General features: G+C 65.9%; 1 protein-coding gene across 1 annotated transcript; it reads left to right on the top strand.

Annotated features, from left to right (window-relative positions):
- Nucleotides 1-426: 426 nt before the first annotated feature.
- Nucleotides 427-24,270, top strand: ZNF710 (zinc finger protein 710; the record flags this gene model as incomplete). Its single annotated transcript, XM_084254119.1, has 7 exons — nucleotides 427-433; nucleotides 3,035-3,155; nucleotides 3,721-3,780; nucleotides 17,288-18,773; nucleotides 20,534-20,725; nucleotides 20,978-21,152; nucleotides 24,101-24,270. 7 exons carry the CDS (start codon nucleotides 427-429, stop codon nucleotides 24,268-24,270), a joined length of 2,211 nt encoding a protein of 736 aa, XP_084110245.1.
- Nucleotides 24,271-25,061: the final 791 nt, after the last annotated feature.

Genomic DNA, 25,061 nt, shown 5'->3' with positions numbered 1-25,061 from the left:
ACAGAACAGGCAGACTGACTGAAATGCACTGCTGAGGGGAGCAGCGGGCGAGTCAGGAGAGGTCTGCTGCGCCGTGTGGGTTGCTCCCTGGCCAGCCGGGGGTTGAACTCGCGCTGCAGAGGCTGCGGACAGCTTCACAGCGCTGTGCTTTACCCCTTGCACCACCAGGGAGGCCCAGGTAGTTTATTTTTTTTTTTTTAAGATTTATTTACATCTTTAAATAGGGTGGGCTGGGGGTACGGTGCCCAGAACCTGTCAGAGAACAGTTTGACGGTAGCCTTGGGGCTCAAGCCCCACGCCCACCAGCAGAGGCAGAGGCAGGAGAGCCCCTCAGGCTCTGTGGCCAAGTGGTGATGCTCCATGGTGATCAGGCCTGAGTTTCCCCAGGTCCGCTGAGAGCCCCTTGGTTCCTGCTGGCCTGGGGCTATGACGGGTAAGCGAGGCAGCATGGAAAAACCCCCGCGCGTTCCGGCTGTGGCTCCCACCTGCTTCCTGAGGCGCCCAGGCCCTGGGGAAGAGGGAGGCCGAACGGGCACCCAGGGTGCCTCTCCTCCACCTCCCAGACTTCTGGGATTCTTCAAAGTGTGGCTCAGGTGTCTCTCCAGCCCCCACGCCCCCCACCCCGAAGCTGGTGATGTGCTGAAGCTTCCTGCTGGGAAACTCAGGCGTCGGCACTCTGTCTCGGGGGTGAGCCCTGGGCTCCCTCTGCCCCTGCCAGCTGCCTGCCTGGTGCCTGGCAGACCTGTGTGCGCCTGGGTTCCTCGAGGCCGAGGCCGCTCGCGCGGCTCCGCACACATTTCATCTGAGTCAGGCTGGCCCCAAAGCTGGGCTGGGAGCCCTGTCCCTGCACAGATACCTGGTGCCTGAGTCAAGGCGCCAGCCGTGTATTTGGTTAGCAAACAGGGAGCCGCAGTGGAGCCAGCCCGCTGCTCACCTGCTCCCGCCTTCCTAGCAGAAATGTCCTCTGGAAAGGCCAGCCCGGCACGGAAGAGAGTTCTCAGGGCCTGGTGCAGAGGGAAAATGAGCGCCCGTGTTTGCAAATTAGTCAACATTTCAAGGTAGTAGCTGCAAAGATGATGAAACCAAGTATGAGGTCACCTAAGCCTGGGGCCCCCCAAAATCTGAGGTGTCCTGGGCCCCGCGGGGCTGCACGGCAAGCCGGCTCCAGGGCCAGCGTCCCAGCCCCGAGACTGGGCTTCTCTTTGGTAGAAGAGGCACTTTCCCAGCCAGCACCCACTTGAGCCCCTCTGTCGCCACCCTGCCCCTTCTCCAGGGCTGGGGGGACTTAGCACTTTCCATCCACTCACTTGGGGCTCCTGGATTTTAACGTCCATTTGAATGACACAAGGGCTGAAGCCAGCACCTCCCCCCACCAAGGGACGCCCCTGTGTCGCCTCTGGCTCTGTGCAGATGGTCTCTGTCCTCTGCGAGCCTGGGGTGAATCCTTAGAGCTGGCTTCGTCAGCCCGCTGAGGCCTGCTGGCCTGCTGCACTCCTCCTCGGAACGGCCCTGTGCCCGGGCCGCGCTGCCCAAAGATGGTGGCACCACCAGCTCCCCACAGCCGAGCCAGATGGGTGTGTGCAGGGATTCCCCAGACCAGCAGGGCCAAAGCCCAGCCTCCCCCGCCCACTCCCAGACGCCCACTAGACCTCCTTGCCTTGCCTGAAGTTCTTCGCCTCCGATCCCCCGCCCCACCCCCATGCCCAGGCCCTCTGGGTGCGGGAAAGCCTCTGCCCTCCTTGGGGGCAGCCCCTCCAGGTGCCTGAGCAGAGCCGCTCCTTGAAGAGTGCCAGAGGTCTGGGGGGGGCGGGGCGGGACTGTTGGAGAGGGGTGTGCGAGCACGAGCAGGAGCACGAGCACGGAGGAGGGTAAAAAATGAGACTAGCTGGGGGGCGGAGTGGTTGAAGGTCTGGTCCCTTGGGAGCTGGTGCTGAACACAGGTGTGTCACCCCAGGACTTTGAGAATTACCCCACCAAGTCTCTAGGGGCTGGCCCACCCTGGGTGCCGGGCCGGCCTCCCTCTGCCCCAGGGCTTGGGCACCTCAGGAAGCAGGCGGGAGCCGCAGCTGGCAGGCACTGGGGCTTTTCTCCGCATGGGAAGGCTGCCGCGCTCGCCCAGGCGGAGCCCCAGGCCCGCGGGAACCAAGGGGCTCTCGGCAGAGCTGGGGAAACTGAGGCCTGATCACCAGGGGACATTGCCGCTGGGCCACAGAGCCTGAGGGGCTCTCTTGCCTCTGCCTGGTAGGTGTGGGGCTTGAGCCGTCAAACTGCTCTCTGACAGACGTGGGTTCTGGCACCCCGGAAAATATCCTTCGGGGACACCGCAGGCTATTTCTGTTGCTGCCCGCGCTGCAGCCGTGATTTCCGTCGACCACACCCTAGCCGGCAGGCCTGTGCGGTGCTGGTCCGCGTGTGTGTGTCGGCTGTAAAGGGCGAGCCCAGCTGGGGAGGCGGTGAGCGGGCCCCTGAGCACGACGGGTCGGCCCTGGCGTGCCGCCCCCACTCCGGAGACTGCTTGGGCCGTGGCCGGGCTGTGGCTGGGGGCCCAGAGCTCCGCGCACGAGGCTGCTGCCTTCGCCCCACGGCCCGGTGTGCTGGAGGCTCCAGGCCTGGCGGGCGGCACCCCGTCGGGCAGGGGCCTGAGCCTTGTGGGTGTTGCTTGTGAGAGCCGCAAGCTGCTGTTCGCACTTTCCCAGGTCCGTTCCCTCCACTCTGGCCCCTCCACGTGCAGGAGCCCGCCGGGTTCTGTTCTTTCTGGAGGAAACTTCTGCTCTCATGACCTTAGACGCCTGGGCGCCCCTGTCCCCCAACCGCTGCCCCAGGGCTTCAGAGTGAGCCCGGTCTGACCGACTCCTTTGCCTTGTTTCTTTGCTTTGGACCGTGTTTTCTTCAGCAACTTATCCAGGCGCATCTTCTCTCCACTGCCAGCTGCTGCTGCAGGGCTCCTGCGGATAAGGCGCCTCCCCTCCCCGCCTCCGGCCCCCGCCCGCCGCCACTTTCCGTTCTTTTAGTTCCTTCTTCTGATTCTCCTTAGTGTTTGGAAACGCCGCTCAGCCTCCTCTTCCCGGCTCCGAGCTCGGGCCGTCACCGCCGCAGCCGCCGCCCGTCTCCCGCTGCCTCCGTCCGTCCCTGCTGGGCTCGCGCTCCGTGTCCGTGTGGGCCCCACCGCGGGCCGGGCTCTGACCTCTCTCTCCTAAGAGTGAGTTAGCTTCGCACGGCTCCGTTTTGCGGCCTCTGGTTCCTCCCGACACACCGGGAGAGCAGACACACCTGCCGGCTGGTTCATCTGTCGGCCCCTGGACCGGAAGCAAATGAACATGTAGTGCGTGTTAATGTATGAACGCAGCGCCACGCGTCTGCTCTGGAAAGGTCTCTGTGCCCCCCCCCCGGGGCCCTGGGCCCCCCCCCCCCGCACCCTCCCTTGTCCTCATGCTCGCACAGCCCCGGGCTCCCTGAACTGTGACTTTTCTCACCTGTCGCCCCCACCGCACCCTAAATTCTTGCGGGAGAGCCGCTCACTATGGACTCCCCAGGAGTGCGCAGGGTGGGCTGGCACACAGGAGGTGCTCAGTACCTACGGGTGGGCATTGGCGGCTGCTGGGCTGCCACCAGGGTGCCTGAATGCGGTGCCTGGCCTTCACCCCAGCTCCCACGGCTCCTGCTCGGCTTCCTGGAGGGCCTGTCCCGGCTTACTCGCCAAGACAGGGTTTTCTGGCCCAGATCTGTGGCGCACCCCGCCCCCAGCCGGGCCAAGGCCGAGGCCCAGTCCATCAACCGCCGGTCAGTCATCCGCGGGGCCTCTGTTCCACGCGGCCGCCACCCCCTGCATCGAGTGACCAGAGGAAATAAGGAAACCCCTGCGCAAAGGTGACCCCATTTCTGGTTTTGTCAGACTGAGTCCTGAGAGGCGGAGAGCCAGAGAAGGGAGATGGAGACCAGGGTCTGGCCTCAGAGCAAGGCAGGGAGACGTGGTCACTGGGCAGGGCTGTGTGCGGTGGGGACTCTCCAGAGCAGGCCAGGGGACGGACGGAAGTCCTCGGGGCACCTACGCCCTGCACTCTCTGGGTGCTAGCTGACTCAAAGTCTGCTTTGGGAGGCGACCTCGAGCCCCAGGGCCTTCCTCAGCCCCCTGGTGAGGACACTGACCCATGGTTGGCAGCCAGTCCAGGCCACCCCCGCCTCCTGGAGCTTGGCCTGAGCAGGCAACCAGGTGTTCTTGGGGCCGTCCCTGGAGTGGACACGGGGGGCCAATTTAGAATGTCATTCATCTCCCTGTGCCCAGGCCCTCCCGTACCCGGCGCGCAGCTGCCCAGGCCAGCCTCCAGCCAGGCCCCCGCCTGGGCGCGCAGCTCTCAGGCCAGAGCAGAGCAGAGCAGGAGGCGAGACCCCGCGCGGCGGCAGGCCAGCCAGGGCCTCTCCCAGGAACTGGCGGGGTGGCCAGGGCCAGGGCAGGGAGCCACTGGCCCTGAAATAAAGCTGATGGCCGCTGGGCTGGGGCCCCCACCCCCAGAGAGGGTGCAGCGTTTCAGGGGAAGCCTTTAAAGCAGCTCTTTGAAGCTTCTCCAGTGGAAGCGGGTTTGCGTTTTGTACTTTTTGGAATTAAGTTGCAGTTCTCAGCCCCCCTCCCCAGAGAGGAGCAAGGAGCCCCGAAGAAAGGGTGGGCATTGTTGCCGTGATTGGCACCTCCTGTGAATGAGGGTCACCGCTCGGGCTGCTCCTTTTCTCGCGCGCCTTTCTCCCTTGCACGCCCGTTCACTCTGGAACATTCTTGCTTTCAAAGCTCTGTCTTCCTCTCCCCTTTGTATCTCTGCTTTCCTTCCCGTCACTGTTTTGCTTTTCATTCCAGCTCCCCAGCTCCCTGGGGGATGGCTCTCTCCTCGCTCTTTCCCCCTTTCTTCTTCTATTCAGTTCCTTTTCTTTCTCTTTTGCCTCTTTTTTCTCTTTCTTTCTGAATGGCGCCTCTGTTTTCAAGGGGCTGGGCCAGTAGAGGAGACGGTTTATTTGAGGAAGGGAGACTATGCTGGTTGTCATTTTCTGCATCGCTCTGGCCATGTACAGAAATGACCAGGAGGGCCACCGGCTCCTGGAGGCTGCGCCAGGAGGGGCTGTGTTTGGGGAGGGTCTCACCAGACAGGAGGCACCTGCAGCCCAGGTTACGCGCTGGGGCAGCACCTCGGGGCCCACAGGATCCGACAGGGCCCTGGGCACCGGCTCCCTTTCTTCCTGGCCCCAGGGTGGCCTTGATGTGAGGGTTAAGACCAGAGGAAGAGGTGGTGACGCCCCTCCCCCTGCCCTGCACCGCACCATGGGAGCTTGGCCTTTCCAGGAACCGCCTGCAGGGCCTGAGGGCAGGACCACAGTTGTCTGGGGTGGGGTCCTGCATGAGCTGGACCTGGAGGCTGGGGACTGAACAGCGCAAAGGGAGGAAGCTGGAGGGAGGGAAGTGTCCAGGGAGGTGAGCGATCTTGGCCTTTAGACGGTGGCAATTGATAAAAGGTTTGCAGGTGATTTCAGCACCGAGGAAATGGAGTCAAAGTCTGGGGAAGAGGGTTCCTCCGATGACCCCCCATAGGAAAAGAAAGCAGGCACCAAGGCGGAGCCCAGGGCCACCCGGACGAAGGGGGCAAGGCAGGCAGAGGGGATCACTTGAGCGCCTGCTGGCAAGGCCACAACCCATCTGGGCCTCCGCATGTGGCCCGGGGCTCCCTTGCGACCTCCCAGAGGACACATCACTCCGGCCACTGGCCCCCCAGCTCCTCTCCGGAGATCCCTGAGTCCCCCTGGGGTCCTGGTCTTTCCTAGGACCTTGGGCAATTCTGGGCTCGACGGAGGCCCCCAAGACCCAGAGGAGGGGTAGCACAGAGAGCAGGGGGCCAGGAGGCATTTGGAGACGATGGCCCGGGGCCCCTGTCCAGGGGTGGAGGGGAGGAGGGAAGCTGGACCTGCCAGGGGTGAGCAGAACAGGGTCGTGTGGTGCAGGCCTGGAGGAGGGGGGCCGGCTCTGTGGCCTGCTTCTTCCCATCAGGCTGCAGGTCTGAAAGATCCTCCCACCACCTTTGCACAGGAGACACAGGGGCCTCTGGGGAGGAGCCGAGAGCGAGAGTGGGTGATGGGGAGCGAGGACTCCAGGCCTGGCGGTGTGGCTGGGGTGCCTCCCAGACTCTGGTCTCTTTCCTCACCACACCCAGCACAGCTGGCCCACGGCAGGTGCCTCCTAAGTGTTCCTGTTGAGCCGAACGGTGGCTGTCGGGTGTGTGGAGGGGGCGGCGCGGCGTATGGGAGCCCCGCCGACAGGCGCCGTCACCTGGTCCAGGACGCAGGACTTCGGGAAGGGACAGCTCCCCAGAGACACGCAGGGTAGGGCCCCCTTCATGGCGGAAGGCGGAGGGACCATCGCCACCGGCACAGAGGGAGTCCGAGCAGAAAGGGGTGGTGACCGCGCCAGGCAGCAGGACAGGTGGGGGCGGTGGGCGGGCTGGTGAGAGCTGGGGGAGGAGCACCCGAACTCCTGGCATGGTTCACCCAGGAGCCTTGGAGGCACACCTGCTGTGTGCAGGCTCAGGGCGTGACTCCAGCTGCGGAGGCCTCGGCCAAGCCCGGTGTCTTCCCCGCATCTGGGTGACTGGGACCAGGCCGGCTGCGGATCGCAGTGGTGATGGGGGACGCTGCGGTTTGTGCTCCAAGGACAAGGGACGGGGCTGTGTGGGGCGGGCCGCCTCCCTGCACTTCCTGGCCCTTGCAGCTTCCCAGACACCTGTGGGCCAACCTGGAGCCTGCCAGCGCCAGCCTGGCTGCTCGTCGGGTTCCTCCGGTTTGGGTGAGAACATCTCCACCCCCGTGAAGGCACCCAGTCCCCCACCCACTCCCCCCACCTGGCTTCTGCCTTGTGAACAGGCTTTGGAGGAGCCTGGCTCCTCCAGGTCGCTGGCTCTGTGGCCCCAGATGAGTCCGCAGTGCCCGGGAAAGCGGCAGCCGGGCCCCACAAAGCACCTGGCGTATTTGAGCTGGGGGGGGGGCAGGTGCTCAGACCCCCCTTCACGCAGGGGGAGCATCACTGGGGACTTAGGGGAGGTGTCAGACCAGACTCTGAACCAGTGCTTCTCAGCCTGGGTTCTGATCCCCGTGACTTCCAGGCCTCGAGGACTGACGCCTGTCACCCTGCCTGTCCGGCAGGTTGCGCCCGCCCCTCACGACGCAGCCTCTGTGCGCTCACGAGGGGCCGGCTCTGAGGGCCTTCCCGCCCCCCGCCCCCGCGCCCTGTCTGTGGAGCTCTGATGCTGTGGTCTGTAACCCGGGATGCGTGGCCTGGCACTGCCGCCCAGACCCCGGCAGGAGGGCCCGGTGGCCCCTGACCTGGGAAGGGCTCTGTGGACTAGAGGGCTGTGCCCGGTAGCAGTGTGGCCTCTAGTGCTGGCCATCGGGGGCACACTCCCCATGCGTTTCCTGGGGGCCCCTGGGCAGAGTCGCCTCCTCGAGCTCCTCTGTGCCGTCCTTGGGACCCCAGTGAAAGGGAGACCAGTCCTTGCCCTGGGCTGAGCCTCCTCCCCCCAGGGCACCCTCCGGGCTCTGCCCTTAAGGGCCTCCCCAGAGATCCCTCAGCCCCCTCCCGTTGGCTTCAGGGGGGATCCCTCAGCCCCCTCAGCCCCTCCCGTTTGGCTTCAGGTAATATGCCCACAGCCTTCCTGGGGAGCCCCATCCTGGGGCATCCGCCCCCCCCTCCCTGCGGGTCCTCCCAGTCCCCCCACAGCTGCCTGGTGAAACAGGTGCGGGGTCCTGGCCCTCAACTCAGTCACCCAGCTCCCCTCACCAGGGGACCGGCCCACCGCAGAGACCGTGCATCCTCAGGGGCCGCGGAAGCCCCGTCACCGTCGCGTCAGCCCGGAACCTCGCCGGTGGGCGACGAAGGAAAGCGGGGCTGCCGGTCTGGCCCTGCCCAGGCAAACGCGCCGGCCGGTGTGAGTGGGACGGGCGCCTCGCACCCCACTCGGCGGAGCCGCGGCGTGGGTGTCTGCAGCATAAATGTTGACGAGGCCGCGGCTGCAGAAGGCGGCCCTGGCAGGCGCTCTGCGGGCACGAGGCCCTGATGAGTCACCCGCCTGCGAGCGGGAGGGGGCCGTGGCTGCGCCCACCCTCCCGGGCGCCGCGTCCCTCCCTCTGCGGCCTCTGCCACCTGCGGCTGTCCTCTTGGCCTGGCGCCTCCCGCCAGGGTGGGTTGGGGGGGCTTCCCCATCTCCCACCTCCGCCAGGCCTCTGTGGCCCGAACACTACGGGGCTAAGGACTCGGTGTACCCCTGCTCACCCGCCTGCCGGAGCCGCGCGCCCTGGCCCCTGTGGGTCTGCCCGGGGGGCGGGAAGGGCGGCGGCTGGGCCTGCAGCCTCCAGAGAGCCGGCGGGCGGCTGCGGGTGTTCCTGACCCCTCGGGCATAAGAAACAAAAAGCGGCTCCTCTGTCATCTGGGGCGCCCGCTCGCCCGGGCTCGTCCGGCTGCTGCTGGCTCTGCCGTTTCTGGGCGCTGTCCGCTCACCAGGCCCAGGCCCGGCGGAGCGGCGGCGGAGGGGAGGCTCGTGGCGCTGACTGCGCCCCAGGAACGCCGTCCTTGCCACTGCTCCCGCCCCTCCTCTGTCTGGAACGCGCTGGCATTTAAGGGAGCCCGAACCCTAACTCCACCTGTTGGCTGCTGCGCCCGGCGCTGGGGTGGCCCCGTGGCTGGTCCGCGGGCGCCCCAGCATCTGCCTTTGTTTCTTCCGCAGTGGAGGGCTTTGTTCCCAGGACCCCTGGTTCCCTCACGATGGCGCCAGCTGCGAGCCCAGCCTCGGGAAGCCTGCGCAGGGCCCTTCCCCTGTGCTGCTCCCTCCTGCACACCAGGTGCCTGAGGTCTGGGGGGGGGGGGGGGGAAGCAGGCAGGGGTGCCAGGCCCAGCCACATTCCCTCCGTGTCTCTGTGGAACGGGGGCTGACACCCCGCCACCCCACTCTGCTTCCATCTCTTCTTCCTCAGCCCTGCTCTGGGGGTTCCCAGTTGCCAAGACAGCCTTTTAGGGGAGAAGCTGAACCGTCAGATCGTGGGCCCCTCTCTGGGCTCGGCAGGCCGGAACCCTAGGCCTTGCTGCATCCTGGGCCCAGGCCCTGCCCACAGCACCCACGCGTGGCCTAGAGCCACCGAGCAGGGCCTTGAGGTCCCAAGTCTGGGCCGTCTGTGCGGGCCTCCCCCGAGCCCCCAGCGCCCTTGCCGACGGGGCAGGCGTCCAGACCCTCCTTGCCGAAGGGGCAGGCGCCCAGACCCTCCTCTCCATACGGCCCCGGCGTCTCCAGACCAGCTAGTCTCCGTCACACTCGGCCCGCCTGCTCTCCGTGGCCGGTCTCTCCGTTTGTCCTGTCATTTCTCATCCCTCCGGATTGAGCGCGCACCGGGAGGTGCTGGGGGCCAGGCGAGGCCTGACTGGCCTCTCTCCTCTCTCGCAGAGCACTGGGCGGAGGGAGGGCAGGGGGCCGTCCTGCCTTCCTCTCTCTCCCGTGTGGCTCAGGCCGGAGCAGCCCCCCGCCCCAGCTTGCTCCCTGCGAGTGGGAACCAGACACCCGCCTCGGGCCTGGCCCATGACACACGCTCTGGAAGCGGGGCCCCCCGGACAGCCCTCCTCGGGCACGGGCATGGGCAGGGGAGCCTGGCAGGCATGGCAAAGAGGGCCTTTGGGGAGACGGAGCAGCCCACTGCTGTTGGAGTGAGGGGGGCAGCCTATGGAGGCCCCCGGCCCAGGCTGGCCAGTGTCTCAGTCACGTGGTCACGGGGGTCGAGGCGCCCACGGCTGCGTGTGGGTGGGCTTCCCCCGGCTCCAGCGAGCTCCTGTGGGGCTGCACCCCGGGCCGGCCCTGGCTCCCCTCAGCGAGCCCCCACCCGGACACCTCCACGCTGCTCTTCCTTCCTCCCTCCCGGGGGCCTCCCTGGGGCGGGCCAGGCTGGGGTTGGCCGGGGTCTGGCCTTGGAGAGCACCTGCGAGGAGGCGGGAGGAGGCTGGGGGGCGCGGAACGAGGCGCAGGCGGTGGAGTGGGGCTCCCGCCCGCCCGCCTCCCTCCTTCCCCCTCCCGTCCTTCCTTCTTCCTTCCTTCTTCCTCTTAATTTTTTGTAAGCAGGAGCTAAACGAATGTGGCCCCAGAGCACAGGAGAGCAGGAGGGAGGGCACAGGACAGGCGGGGGCGAGTCGCCAGCAGCAAGGACGGGGCGTGGGGGCTGTGCCCGAGGAGGGGCAGATGAAAGGAGAGGAAGGAAGAGGGGAAGGCAGGACCAGGCGGAGCGGGACGGGTTGCCACGGCAACGGAAGGAGGGAGGATGGAGGGAAAGGAAGACGGATGGAGAAGGTCTGCCGGGAGGAAGGGGGGAGGGGAGGGCGCTCCCAGATCCCAGCCAGGCCCCCGCGGGAAACTGAGGTGGGCAGAGGAGGAGGGGCTGGGCCGGGGTCCCGCCGCCCGCCCGCCTGCAGGCACCACCTGCCCATCCTGTCGCCACAGCCCTGGGGCACGGGGGAGCCCACGAAGTCCAGCCCCCCACGCTCCGGCCTGCTTGTCCGCAGGCCTTCCCTTGGTCCCGGGAACTGGCGAGGCCGAGTTTCGTCTGTTGTCCCTGGTGCACTGAGCGGGTGGTCTTTGGGGCCAGCGCCATGGCCTTGTTGGGCGGACAGGTGACTGTTTTCCTTCTGGAACTGGAGAAGAGCTGTGGAGCCCTGTGCCGCCAGGGCTGCTGTCCCTTCCTGGGGGTAGGCGCTGGCGCTCGCTGGGGGGACAGGACCGCCGGGGGGGGGGGGGGGGGGGGGCTCAGCGGGGGGCCCCTTAGCCCTCTGGTGGGGGTGTTTTCGGAGGGGCAACCACCGGCTCTGTGCACTCACTAGGACGCAGCGGCCGGGAGGTCAGCTTCCCCCGCCCAGCAGCCCTGTGACCTCATGGGGACGCCGGACACTCGGGGTGATTGCAAGCCTACCTCTGTCACAGAAACCGTGCTGACGTCCAGGGAGCAAAAGTATTAGCTTTAGAGCAGCTTAGAACCTGGGAACCAGACGTGGCTTGGGGCTGGGGCTGGGGCCGGGGCCGGGGGCGTCGGCAAGAAGTGCCGTCATTCCTGGAGCGTGGTGGAGGAGCGGGGAAGAGGACGAGCTTCCCGGCACGATGAGCGGCGCGTGGCAAGGGGGAGCGGCTGTGTGCGGAAGGGCTGCCGAGAAAGGAAACAGCCACCGTGCGGGAGGGCGAGGAAGGAAGGGACTCGCAGCCGCGTGAGGCCATGCAGAAGGGCCAGGCGAGCTTGTTGCTTTTGGCCTCTGCTGGGGGCTGGACTCGATGGCAGGGGCTATGGCAATGATGCTGGGTCCTGCGTCGGGGTGGAGGCCGGGCCTCTTTTGGCCTTTGCGGTCCAGGGCAGCTGTGGGACAGAACTGCTGAGAACTCAGGCGTGTGCTGGGTAGGGCCAGTCCCTTGCCCCCCACATCCTACCATGCCAACCCCCGTGGCCCCCACGGAAGGCGCGGGCCTGGGGTCTGGCCGTCCCCTCTGGGAGGAGCCTCCCTTCCCCTAAGGGTGTCAGGAGGGAAGAGCTAGGAGCTCTCCTAGGCCTGAGGCCCCGGAGAGGCCTGCCTTCCCCGTGCAGCCAGAAAGCACCCCGACGAAAGAGCAGGTCTGTCTTGGGGTCGTGCCAGGCAAGGGGCAGAGAAGAGCAAACAGAACTGCCAGGCAAGGATTTCCCCATGCCTCTTTCAGCTTTTGGGTGACTGCCTCCTCCTCCGCCCTCCCCCCTCTTGTCTTCCTCCGAGGACGCGCCCGCTGTCCTCTGTAGCCCTGTCCTCCAACGGAGGATGCTGAGGAAGCAGCCCCGAGGCTCAGCCAGTTACGAGGCACTGGCGGTCGGCGGGAAAGGCACATTGCTTCTGGGAGTCGCGCACACCCCTGGGGCCGGCAGTTCCGACATCTGCAGAGCCGGCTGCAGTGCTGGGGCCCCGGGCGGGGCTTCCAGCGTCCACTCCGCAGGCAGCACTGCCCCGGGAAGGCCGCTTCCCTCTGGCGACTTCTGCTGAGGGGACAAGGCCTGCCTGCAACAAGGGGCGTTCTGCTCGCCTTTAGGTCCCCCGAGAGTTGATGTTAATCACCCCTTGGTTGGTGCTGGACACAGAGGCCGGCCCGACCCTGTCCCGGGCTGTGGAAGAGGCCTGGCCCTGCCCTGGCGGCCAAGGATGCCTCGGGAGGAAGTGCGCCCAGTGCCAGGAAGGGCAGGCTGGCGGCCGTCTGTGCGAAGGCCCTGCGGTGGGAAGAGCAGGGGCGGGAAGCCTGCTGGAGGCTGGCCCTGGACAGCCCGCTCAGGCGAGGGCTTCACCCTGCCGCCCCGTCACCGAGGGGGCTTCTGGAGACCTGCGTTCGCGGCCTCGCTTCATTGGTTGCTCCCTTGGCACCTTGGCAGTCCCTTCCCCTCCCTGGGCCTGTCCTTGTCGGTCAGAAGTGACTGGATGCCACGGGCATCCGACCCTCCCGTGGTTTGGGGGTTGGTGGCCCTTGTCTGGGAGAAAAGGGGAAGTTGGGGTAAGGAGGAGACTGCGCACTTCCCCTAGCACCCGCCCCAGCCGGGGATCTCTGGGCCTCCAGCTGCGGAGTCCAGAGGGGCCTGTGGGCCGGGCAGAAGGGAGACTGGGAAGAGCCTTGAGTCTGCACAAACCTCCACTTTCGCTTCCTCCCCTCTTCCTCTCTGGGATGTGAGAAGGTTCCCTTCCAGCTGCATGAAGAGAGCAGAGCACACCAGGGCCGTGTCCTCCGCCCGAAGTCCCTGAGTGTCTTCTACAGCCGCAGGCACTGCTGGGACTTCCCTTGCCTGCAGGCCTGAGGTGGGCGGAAGGAGAGGGCATGGCAGAGGGCGCGCTCGCTCGCAGTGGCATTGCGGGGGGTGGGGTGGGGTAGGCAGAGAAGCCAGAGCCAGATCCCAGGGGGCTTGCATTGGAACAAGGAGCCAGCCTCTCCCCGGCCTGCCCACCCACCGGCTCTGGTCCAGGCGCCCTGCCCACACCCAGCTCGGCCTCCCCTGGCCAGGCCCTGCTGCTTCTCTGCTGACTCAACTGTCTCAGGGCTGTTCCCAAGGGGGGGGGGACTCGATTCTTTCCCTCCTGTACCCCCACGGCCAGGAAAGACCCCCAGCCTGTGGGCACCCTGCCAACGTGTGGGGGCCAGTGATTCAGTCCCAGGGCTGAAGTCCACAGCCTCTGAGCTGCCTGGAGATGCAAGGCCCGAGGGTCAAGGGCGAGCCAGGGCGCCGGGCGTCTGTCAGGCCATCAAAAATTGTCACCCAAGTGATGAATCCTGTGACTCTCCCGGCCGGGAGGAGGGCACGAGCTCAGTGGGTCACTGAGTACACGTCCCTGGCCACAGAACAGCCGGCGTCGCTGGGCCCTGTTCCCTCTTTCAGAATGGTTCCTGTCCCGCCAGCCCCAGGCCAGACCTGGCCTGTGCCCCCAGCTCTCAGCCAGCGGCCTGAGGGGTCCGCACCGGGAGAGGCTGTCCCGATGGGGAGGGGCCCTGGGAGACAGGCAGGGAGCCAAAGATTAACCCTCGAGGTGCCAGGAAGCCTCTGCGCCCATTTTGCAGATGAGGAAAGTGAGGCCTGAGGGCACAGGCGATGATGGTCTGCGAGCTGGAGGCGGCTGGACGCCCCGGGGACCGGGGCCAGCAGTGGACACGGTGCGGAGGCCGGAAGCGGGGCCGGACCTGGCTTTGAGGGGCCGGGGCCTGTTGAGCCCTGGAAATGCAGTGGCCTGGGCCTCTGGGGTCACCGGGGCCTCTTCCCCGCCCCCGCCCACTCCTTTCCTCTCCCTCCCCTGCTTTTGTTTCCCGGCTCCGCAGCCCGCCCGCGCCCTCCCTCCCCTGTCACGCAGGCGCCCCTCCCCCTGCAGGCTTCTTTCCTCCGCCCCCTCCCCCCTCGCCCTCCCCTCCCCTCCCCCCCTCGCCCTCCCGTCTCCTTTATCTAGTTTCTTCTTTATCTCCTCTCTCTCCCTCCCTCTCTCCCTCCCGCGTTCTCCGTCTCTCCCTCTCCCTCCTCCTGTCCCTTTATCTCCTCTCTCCCTCTCTCTCCCTCTCTCTCCCTCTCTCTCCCTCTCTCTCCCTCTGCCTTCCCCCCCCCCCCCCCCCTCTCTCTCTCTCTCTCTCTCTCTCTCTCTCTCTCTCTGCTGTGGCCTCCCATCCCCCACACCCTCCCGGCCTACTCCGCTGCCCGCGCAGGCCCGCATCCTCCCCGCATCCTCCCCGACCTCCTCACTAGTGAGAGGGGCAGCCCGGCCCGTCCCTCGGACCATATGGAGAGCTTTTGTTCCGGAGCCTGCAGAGGTGGGGCACGGACCTGGCCAGAGAAGGGAAGTGCTGCCAGGGGCCTGGGCTGACAGCAGAGGGGGGTGGGGGCTGGCACACAGGTGGTAGGCCCCCCAACAGGCTCTCAGGCTCTCAGCGCCCCATGCCAGGGCCTGAAACTGGAGGCCCTGAGAAGGAGCCGGGAGGGAGGGCGCCGCAGCCTAGCCTGGGCCTACCAGGCTAGCTGGCTGGAAGGCTCTGCTGCTCGTGGCAGACAGGAGCGAGCAGGCGGGTGCAGGTAGATTAGGTTCAGGCGTCTTTCTCTCCACAGACAAGAGCCCCTCCTACGCGGACGCTCGCACCGCCCCGCGGCCTGTGAACATGAACAAGGCTGCACAGATGCAGGGCCCAGCCCTGCCCCCTCAGCACCTCGAAAGCGGCACGTCCAGGCGACGTGTCTGTCCAGAGTCCAAGAAAGCAGGGCTAGGCAGACCAGGCTGGCTCGTGGTCAGAGAACCTTCCAGGGAGGAGTGCAGGGGGTGGAGACCCCAGAGGGGCCCTGCTCCAGGGCTTGGCAGGCCCAGTCTCCCAGGGTCCCGGTCTGTGGCTCCCCACCCGAGGGTGCCACCCAGTGAACAGCGAAGGGGCTGGGCCTGGGGTTCCTGGGCCACAGAGAAACGTGCCCGTCCACCCCTCGCTCACCCGAGGCCTCAGAGACAGTCTGGCTCCACCGCCCGTGTCAGGTCAGTCCCGGCACCTCTGTGCACCCCACTTGGGCACAAACCCCTCAGAGCAAGGGCTCGTGGGCCCCCTTCACACCCGGCTCTGCTCCTGGCCTGGTGACACCCCGCAGTCCTGGCCATAGCCGACCCTGGGTGGGCCCTGGGGAGGGACGCTGTGGTCAGGTGTGGTGTGAGCGTTACGAGGGGCCCCTGCTCCTCCTTGGGGTGCCAGCTGGGATGATGGACTGTCTTCCCTGTGTGGCGACCCCAGGCCAGTGCTCAGCTCTCCAGGGCAGCCTGCCCTGTCCCGTGTTCAGGGCAGGGGCCGAGGGAGACGGTGCAGGAAGGACGCACGTTCTCATCTCTGCTGCCCAGGAGGAAACTGAGGCTGGGGCTGACGGGATGGGCCCAGGCCCGGGAAGACCAGGCCCTGCCCTTGACGGTCTGTTTTCTCTCTGCTGGCTTTGGAGACATCTAGAAAAATCGCCAAGTTGGCTGTTACCTCAAATCACAGCACACATAAGGGCTGCTGGGGGGACATAAGTGCCAATGGGGTGCAGACAGCTCCCTGTGTCCAGAGGCAGCCCGGCGCCGGGCACAGAGCATCCCCCATGGGCCCCCAGCGGGCAGGGCCTGCCCCGTTCACCTGGCTCCCCCCGAGCATGGCGGGATGTAGCGACGTTCCTGGGTGGATGAATGGGCGCGCCGCCCCCAGAGGTGTCTCCGACCACCTGAGGCTTCGCGCTCTGGGGCCCAGGGTGAGGCCCTCCCTGCGGGATCTCCAGGACTCTTCCCGTGGGTGGGGCCTTTGACAGCGCCGGGCGCGCACCCTTCTGCGCCGGGGTTCCGGCCCCACTCGGTAGATGGGGAAGCGAAATCACCAACGTGACCGTAGTCAGTCTCTCTAGTGACAGAGCTGTGAGTTGAGGCCAAGTGCTGGCCCCCTGCCTGTGTGGCCTGGAAACCGGGGGGCCCAGGGGCTCGGGGCCCGGCCCACTGCTTTCACATGAACCCACTTTAAGCTTAATAGTTTAATCTTTGGTGTCTGTTTAAGGAAGCTAGATTCCTGTCGAGGGTATTTTTAGCCACTAGGAAGGGGAAGCTCTCCTGGCCCATGGGGGAGGGAGACTCCCGGCCAGAGACCTTTCCTGAGGGAGGGCTGCAGTGGCCAGCCCTGCAGCGAGGCCCTTCCTCATGGCAGCCCAGGCTGCTGTGGGGCGGGGGTGCCGTGGGGAGGAGGCCCTCCCAAATCTGGGCCCCCTCTGCCACCACCGTCTGTCCGTCTGCCCATCTGGGGGCCTGCAGAGGGCTCCAGGGCTGGAGGGGAAGGCTGGCACAGCCCCAGGAGCAGGCAGAATTTGAGGAGAGCCTGGAAGGCTGTGGTAGTTGGTACTGGGCACTGACAGCCCCTGGGGAGGCAGGGCGTGGACAGGTGAGGGCTCCTGTGTTTGCAGAAGAACCTGTCGGCCCAGAGAGCCCTGGGCCCCGGCAGCAGGGCGCCTGCTCGCAGCCAGAGCCACCCGGTGCCTCCAGGGCCCCGCCCTCTCAGCCCTGCCTTGGAGGCCAGTGTCCAGTCACTTAGGCTCGGCCTTTAGTCAGTGTGATTTCAGGTGCTTAAATGTGAGCCGCCGGCTGGGATGGATGGACGCTGGTTTGAGCTCATATGCGCCCTTATCTTCCCCCAGATTCTCTCTCTCTCTCTCTCTCTCTCTCTCTGTCTCTCTCTCTCTCTCACACACACACACACACACACGCACACACACACGCACCCCATTCACGTGGCCCAGCTGTTAGAAATGGCGATGGTTGTTTAACACCTCACTGTACGGTCCCAAGGTCTGTGCAAAATTAATTACCTTGGCAACGAGACCAGCAGGGCTGCCGGATGTGTTGTGGTGCAGCATATGCGTCTGCGGTGGCTGTTCTAAAACTGGTCTTTATGAGAGAAGTGCTTTTTTGCCATTTTGAATCAGATTTTTGAGGAACCCCTGAAGGGCTGTGGAACCTAGTCTGAGAACCGCTGAGGAAATCCAGCCTCCTTGTCCTACAGGCGGGGAGGCCGAGGCTCGCAGGGGCCAGGGCTTACCCAGGATCCCTCGGGGAGTCGAGGGGACACGCTGGGGTTGTCACTGCTCCCCCTGGCTGCATGTGTGCCCTGTGTCCAGAGAAGGGGCAGAGGACACCCAGTTTTAGCGGAGCCCTGCCGCGCGTGTGGGGGTGTGTGGCGCTGAGCTGGCCGCGTTAACGTGCCTTCTTTCCCCACAGCGATGCCCTCCTAGCCAGCCGCCACGGGATGGAGGGCTTCATGGACTCAGGGACACAGACGGATGCCGTGGTGGTGCTGTCCTTGGCCCAGGCCGCCGTGCTGGGCCTGGTCTCGGAAAATGAGCTCTTTGGAGCCACCATAAGCGCCGAAGCCTTCTACCCCGACCTGGGGCCCGAACTGTCTGGGGTGGCCGTGGGGGAGCCGGGGCCCCCTGGCCCTGACCTCTACCAGCTGGCCTGCAACGGGCGCCCCCTGGAGGAGCCGGCGGAGGAAGAGGTGCTGGAGGTGGAGGCGGCCTTCGAGAAGCACACCCGGCGGAAGACTCGGCCGCCCGTCCGCCTGGTGCCCAAGGTCAAGTTTGAGAAGGTGGAGGAGGAGGAGGAGGAGGTGTACGAGGTGTCCGTGCCCGGCGACGACAGGGCCGCGGGCCCAGCCGAGGCCCCCAGCGAGGCAGCCGTTGGCGGCTGCGAGCCTCTGGTGCAGAGCAGCGCCGTGAAGATGATTGACCTCAGCGCCTTCAGCCGCAAGCCCCGGACGCTGCGGCCTCTGCCCCGCACCCCGAGGCCGGAGCTGGACATGGCCCCCTTTGACCCCCACTTCCCTGACCCGGCCCGCGATGGCTTCCCCGAGCCCAGCTTGGCGCTGCCCGGCCCGGAGGCCCTGCCCGCCGAGTGCGGCTTTGAGCCGCCGCCTCTGGCCCCCCTGAGCGACCCCGAGGCCCCCACCCTGGGGTCCCCGGAGCCCGTGAAGCCAGAGCAGGGCTTCGTGTGGCAGGAGGCGGGCGAGTTCGAGGCCGACGCGGCCGGCTCGACGGCAGAGCGCCACAAGAAGGCCCAGCTGGACCGGCTGGACATCAACGTGCAGATCGACGACTCGTACCTGGTGGAGGCGGGCGACCGGCAGAAGCGCTGGCAGTGCCGCATGTGCGAGAAGTCCTACACGTCCAAGTACAACCTGGTGACGCACATCCTGGGCCACAACGGCATCAAGCCGCACTCCTGCCCGCACTGCAGCAAGCTCTTCAAGCAGCCCAGCCACCTGCAGACGCACCTGCTCACGCACCAGGGCACCCGGCCGCACAAGTGCCAGGTGTGCCAGAAGGCCTTCACGCAGACCAGCCACCTCAAGCGCCACATGCTGCTGCACTCGGAGGTCAAGCCCTACAGCTGCCACTTCTGCGGCCGCGGATTCGCCTACCCCAGCGAGCTCAAGGCGCACGAGGTGAAGCACGAGAGCGGCCGCTGCCACGTGTGCGTCGAGTGCGGCCTGGACTTCTCCACCCTGACGCAGCTCAAGCGCCACCTGGCCTCCCACCAGGGCCCCACCCTGTACCAGTGCCTCGAGTGTGACAAGTCCTTCCACTACCGCAGCCAGCTGCAGAACCACATGCTCAAGCACCAGAACGTGCGGCCCTTCGTGTGCACTGAGTGCGGCATGGAGTTCAGCCAGATCCACCACCTCAAGCAGCACTCGCTCACCCACAAGGTAAGCCCCTCCGACCCTGGCTCCCCGGCAGGCCGGGACGAGCCCGCCTAGGGGTGAGGCCGCAGGCCCGCCGTGGGCCATCCTCCCTGTGGCCTTACGTGTTTATTCTGATGAGTATTCGGAAAAAACAAACGGGTGGCCCTGGCACGGCCCGGGGCAGTGAGGGGCACCGAGCCCTCCCCACACACAGTTGAAGGTGCTAATGGCTCCTGGCCCCCAGTACCCTCGCTGCCATGGCCTCTGTTGACCGGAAGCCTTGTCGGTGAGGCCACGGGAGAGCATGGGTCTCGTCTGCTCTCCGGACCCTGGGCTGTGTTCTCGTGACAGCCTTGGCTCTGAAGGAAGGGGCGTCGAGACACTCTCCAGCAAGAGAAAGTGCAGGCGGTGTGTGCCGGGCGTGTCAAAAGTCAACTGTAATTGAAATTAGGGTTTTCAGAAATACGTAAAAAAAATTCTTTGTGAATAGCGTGTTTGAGGAACCCCATGCAGGTCCACAGCGAAGTCGCCTGCTCGCCCCGTGTTATGGTGGGAAGGAGGCGAGGCGGCCAAGGAGGAGGCCGAGCGTCCCGACTCCAAGGGGCTGGTGGCCTACGTGGCTCTCGTGATGGCAAAAGTGGCCTTCAGGAGAAGGCCAGAGGTGTTCTGCTTGAAGAGCGAGTAGACTTAACAGCCTTTTCCCTGGTAAAGGTAATCAGTCCTAGAATAAGACTAGGGATGTGGTCTGTGGCGATGGAGCCGCACTGTCACGGTCACGATGTCCTTGACATAACCTTGACTGTTCTCTCCACGTCCCCTCCTCCCTCCAGGCCACTGACCGCCCTCCCTTTCAGCCAGCAACACCCCAGAGGCCCTGACACCCAGGCAGCTGGAGCAGGCCTCTCTCACAGTGGGTCCTGAGGGCCACTCTGGGCCTCACCTGCCCTGTGCGGCCTTCCCCGTTCTGTCCACCTTCATTCACACTCTGACGCCAGGTGTAGGGAGAGCGCCCCTCTCCATCATGGGGCCAAGGGGAGTTCCAGGTCAGACTGTGTCCTGTTCTCACAGGGGACACGTGGGGACAGCGACGGCCACCCGGCAGACCCCAGCCCTCAAGGCCCCGGGAAGGGCTCTGCCCTAGCCAACGCCACCTGGGGCCTCACTGCAGGCGCCTCTCTAGCCGCTGGGGTGCGGCCCAAGCGGGGGTTGAGGAGGAGGCTGAAGGTGGGCTCAGCAGTAAAACTAGACGATGGAGTATTGATGTCGCGCAGGAGTGACAAGAGCAGTGCACACGCACATGCCCTCGCCGTCGCCCCGCACGTCTGCAGGCGTGCAGAGATGAGGAAATGCCGAATGCAGACATCAATGGCTGATCAAAGTGAGAGCAGGCTGGGGGCCGGGGGCGTGCGCACCGCACTTCACACCCCCAGAGGGCCGGCCCCTGCGGCCACACAGCTTCCGCGTGTCGGGCGAGCACAGCAGGCAATTCCAGGCCAGGTCTGCTGAGCAGTAGGCCCGGAGCCACCCAGTCAGGAGACCAAGCTGTGCGGGAGGCCACAGCCAGAACGGGCGAGTCTGCCCCAGGCTCTCAGAGGCCGTCGCAGGGCGAGGCCAGCTCCCCCCTTTTGTCAGCCCCTTCTGTGGTTTTAGACGGGCGGGGCCTCTATAAGGAAGCCCGTGTTTGCACAAGGGGCTCGCACACCCACACCCACACCCACACCCCTGCAGGCCGGAGAGCCCCTCCAGGGACTCTGCTCACCACGCCTGACCCTCCCACCCCGCAGGGCGTGAAGGAGTTCAAGTGCGAGGTGTGCGGCCGCGAGTTCACTCTGCAGGCCAACATGAAGCGGCACATGCTGATCCACACGAGCGTGCGGCCCTACCAGTGCCACATCTGCTTCAAGACCTTCGTGCAGAAGCAGACCCTCAAGACCCACATGATCGTGCACTCGCCCGTGAAGCCGTTCAAATGCAAGGTACTGCCCGCTGGGCGGGGCTGTGTGGGGCAGGGCCTGGGGCTTGGGGTTGGAGTGGCCAGTGGGGGTTTGGGTCCCACAGCCGCTGGAGCAGAGGGTGGGGGGTGAAGCTCCAGTGGGCCGCAGCGCAGGAGGCCCAGGTACTCGGTGAGATTGCAGCCGGGAGAGTGGGACAGGCCGGGAACCGTGGGAAATGGCAGGGTGGGCCTCGGGCCGCATGGGGTGGCCCTGGCTGAGGCTGTGCCCGTGCAGGTGTGCGGGAAGTCCTTCAACCGCATGTACAACCTGCTGGGCCACATGCACCTGCACGCGGGGAGCAAGCCCTTCAAGTGCCCCTACTGCTCTAGCAAGTTCAACCTCAAGGGCAACCTGAGTCGCCACATGAAGGTCAAGCATGGCGTCATGGACATCGGCCTGGACAGCCAAGGTGAGTGGGCGGGAGCCCGGAGGCCGCCAAGTGATGATGGGGCCAGGTGGGCTCTCCGGGACAGCCCACCCGTGACTGGCCAGGTATCGCTCCTTTCCCCAAACACCTGTCCTTTTAAACTGTAAAGAGAGAACTACCGTGGGGTGCTGCATGCAGCCGTGACCCCCTCTCGTGGAGCGAGAGGTCCTGTGAGAGAAACAGAGGATGAGGACAGGGCCTGAGGCCAGAGCCCCCGCTCGAGTGCACACGGCCCGCTGGGAGACCTACCGCGAGCGCCCTCAGGAGAGGCCTGGCCTCCACGTCACGTCTGCGGGCTCTTTGCCAGCTGTTTGTGGGCTCCCTGGGTGTTGCCGCAGCCCCACAGTACTGCCCGGTCGGGGGGGAGTCTCCTGTCTGGTGGGGGGTGCCCTAGAGACTCTTCAGGTGGAGCAAGGCTCTGGTGCAGTCTGGACCAGAGGGCAGACTGGTGGGGGCACGGACCCGAAGTTGGCCGGGAGCAGGGCCATAGTCCTGGGCTTGCGCCTGGCGGGTGAGCATGAAACCCTGGCTGCCCCTCTTACTCAGGCGCCCCCAGCCCCCGGGTGGGGCCACTGGAACTGCCGGCTCTGCCCACCCCAGACCCAGCTCCCTGTTTGCTCCAAGGAGCTTGAGGAGCAGGGAGGGTATGCCTGGGTATCAGCTGGGGGCCCCACTGGCAGGCTCCCCCACACCTGAACTTGTATTTCCAACAAGTTCCCAGGTCAAACCGCAGCTGCAGGTCGGTGGCTCATTTTGAGAACTTTTTTTTTTAATCTATGTATGTATTTTTGTATTTATTTATGCATGTAAGAGCTGGGGTGTACGCCAGTGGCGCGGGGGTAAAGAAAATTCACTAGAGACAGAATAGGGAACAGAACAGGCGTGTCTACTGAAGCACACTGCTGAGGGGAGCAGCGGGCGACACAGGAGAGGTCTGCTGCACCACGTGGGTCACCTCCCTGGCCGGGGATCGAACTCGTGCCGCGGTGGCTGCAGATTGCTTCATAGTGCTGACGCTCACCCGTTTGCGCAACCAGGGAGGCCCCTCATTTTGAGAACTTTTGATGGAGACTAAGAAAACGGTTCCCAGGATTGGCTGCAGGTCAGACCCACCTGGGCGCTTCTGATGCCAGAGGCTCCCCGCACCCCGCCGTGTGTGGCTGGGGGTGGGATTCCTGAAGCTGCTGGGTAATTCTGCACGGCAGAGTTAGTTTGGGAACCACTGCTCTAGTGGACCTGTCTGGACACTCACCTGCCAGGACCCGCCGGAGTGGCCATGTCCTTTGGGAAAGAACTGTCCCTGAACGCCTTGCGGGTTGTGTGTGGGGGTGGGGGGAGCAGCAACGGGACCTGAGATGGTGGGGCCAACTCACCAGCCTCCCACCTGCAGCCTTGATCTGAGAGGCCCAGGCCTGGGGCCTGTGAGGGAGGAGGGCCGAGCACATTCTGATGGGACCAGCTGGTAAACGGTGGACTGGAACTGGCGGGGTAGATCAGTGTCCTTGAAACAAACGCTGGGGGTGCTTCCCCAGGGCCAACGGGCAGGGGCAGTGGGGCCAGCAAAGACATAGGGGGTGGCTGGCAGCTTGCGAGAGCGCCTGTCCCAGGCGGGTGTTCTCACCAGCCCTCGCCTACGAGGCTGAGGATTGCGGGAGGAGCAGCACGGGCTCTCTGGCATCTGGGCTCTCGGCCTGTTGGATGAAGCCAGAAAGACGCACGTGTGCCAGGGGCACTGGGCCGAGGGACAGACGCCTGTTCAGACCGGCTTCACTCTGCAGAAGTGGATTAAGAAGTGGCTTCAAGTCCGGGCCGTCCTCAGAGCCGGCTGAGTCAGCCCCTTGACAGCGACACCAGGGCGGGGCACCCGCCCAGCATCCCTGTGATGTCCCCGTGGTCACAAGACGGCTGCCAGCCCCGCAGCACATGTGCAAGCGGGAGTTCTGTGAAGCCAAGGAGAACCCTAAGAACGCCCAAGCCGGCCTTCCCGCGAGTCGCTGGCCAGACTGGGTCCGCGCCTGCTCCTGACACCATTGGCAAGAGGCCGGTCACCCACTGACAGTTGTTCTCCACGGGGGCCGAGCTTGCCCGAGGGACACCGGTGGAGCTGAGAGACAGCAGGCGAGGCCGGGGCCGTGGAACGCCTGCCATGCGCGGCCCCTCAGCAAGGAATTAGCCCCGGATGTTAGGAGCCCAGGACTTGAGCCAGCTGTGCCCGGCTGGGGTCTGTTTCTGCCCAGGCACATGGGCCTCCTCATGGGCCTCCTCACCCCCACCCTGGGTGGGGCAGAGGCACAGGGCCAGGCTCACACCTGAGCCCCCATCCCCCTTAGAAGGGGCCCCGGGCTTCCTCCCGGAGTTTTCTGTCGACCTTCCAACAGGAAGGGCTTTCGCAGAGGACTTCAGCTTGGTAAAACTCCAAAGGCCACTCCGTGTCTTCCCCTCCTGCATCTTTGGTGTCTGTCCCTCGGCAGCCTCGCTGGGCCCTCGGGCCATCCAGCAGCCTCGGTTTCCTTTTGATGGAAATGGCCTTGTTCAAGCGTGCGAGACGTCGTGTGGGGCGCCCACCGTGGGGTGTTCCCGGAGTGTGAGGCGGAGCGGGAAGCCCTGAGCGAGCCGCTGGCGACCAGGAGGGGCAGGCACGGCCTGCAGGGGCACTTGAGGTCCGGCCGCGGGTCTGCTGGTGAGACCCACCGTCAGCTCCCACACGCGCGCGTGGCTCTGGGGTTCTGACCCCGTGACCCACACTTGAAGCTGTGGAACCTGGGTCTTCTTCCGCCCCCAGGTGGGGAGGCTGAGGCAGCCGCGAGCCCTCAGGGAGCAAAGGCTGGGAGCCCTTATCTTAGGAAGGTCATCGGCTCCCAGTGTGGGGGTGACCAGCTCAAGGCCATGCTCAGGCCTCAGCCAGGCCTGACCATGCCCCTGTCTTGCAGACCCCATGATGGAGCTGGCGGGCACAGACCCCTCAGAGATGGACGGCCAGCAGGAGATGGAGGACTTCGAGGAGAACACCTATGCCTACGCGGGCGTGGACGGCAGCGCCGAGGCCAGCGTCCTCACGGAGCAGGCCATGAAGGAGATGGCCTACTACAACGTGCTATAGCCCCGCGGGCCCGCGGCTGAGGGTGAGCTGCGCCTGCGGCCCCCGCCCGCCCCTTTGCACTGCCGGGGACTCAGACCAAACGCAGACTGCACAGCTGGGCTGGGCTGAGCTGGGCAGCGGGCACAGACCCAGGGGGGCGGGGGGAGGAAGGACATGGCCCAGTCTCGCCTGCTGCTGTGGGAGGGGCTGCGTGGGCCTCGGACAGGGTGCCCCCGCGGGCAGGCCCCTCCAGAGGGCTCCTTGGGGGTCCCAAGCCCAGAGGAGGTGCCTGAGCGCGGCCCTGCTTCTCCTCTAGACCACTCCTGCCTCCGGGGCCGTCTGCCCGAGCCAGCCACACTGCCCACTGCCCCCTGCCCGGCCCAGACCCTGTCCCCTCCCTGTCCATGGACAGCCAGGCAGGGTGCTCTGCCTTCTACCTCCTGGTGCCTCCTTGAGCCCCCGCCCCCAAGCCAGGCGTGCATGCGCCCGGGGTCAGCCCAGCCCACTCACGTCCTCTGGCCCGTCCTGCTGCCCTGGGGGGGCGGGTGTCCCCAGAGCAGGTCTCCACAAACGTCATCCAGTTCTACCTTAACCCCCGGCCCCCCACCCCACCCCCTAGCCTTGCATCAGGGACACAAGACAGGTGGCCGGCTGGCCCTCCAGGGCGGGGCAGGCACAGTGCAGGGGCCCTGGGGACGGGGCTGTCCTCCCAGGAGGCCGAGGGCCGCCCGCGGGGGCCGGGCGAGAGTTCCTGTTTAAGGCGGTGCAGGCGTCCGCAGGCTCCAGGGAAGAGCGGCGCGTTTGAAAAGGAA

This window comes from Talpa europaea, assembly GCF_964194135.1.
Source record: "Talpa europaea genome assembly, chromosome: 14".
Taxonomy (NCBI): Eukaryota; Metazoa; Chordata; class Mammalia; order Eulipotyphla; family Talpidae; genus Talpa; species Talpa europaea.
The sequence above is the reverse complement of the archived record's forward strand: the minus strand, read 5'-3'. Positions and strand labels throughout refer to the sequence as shown.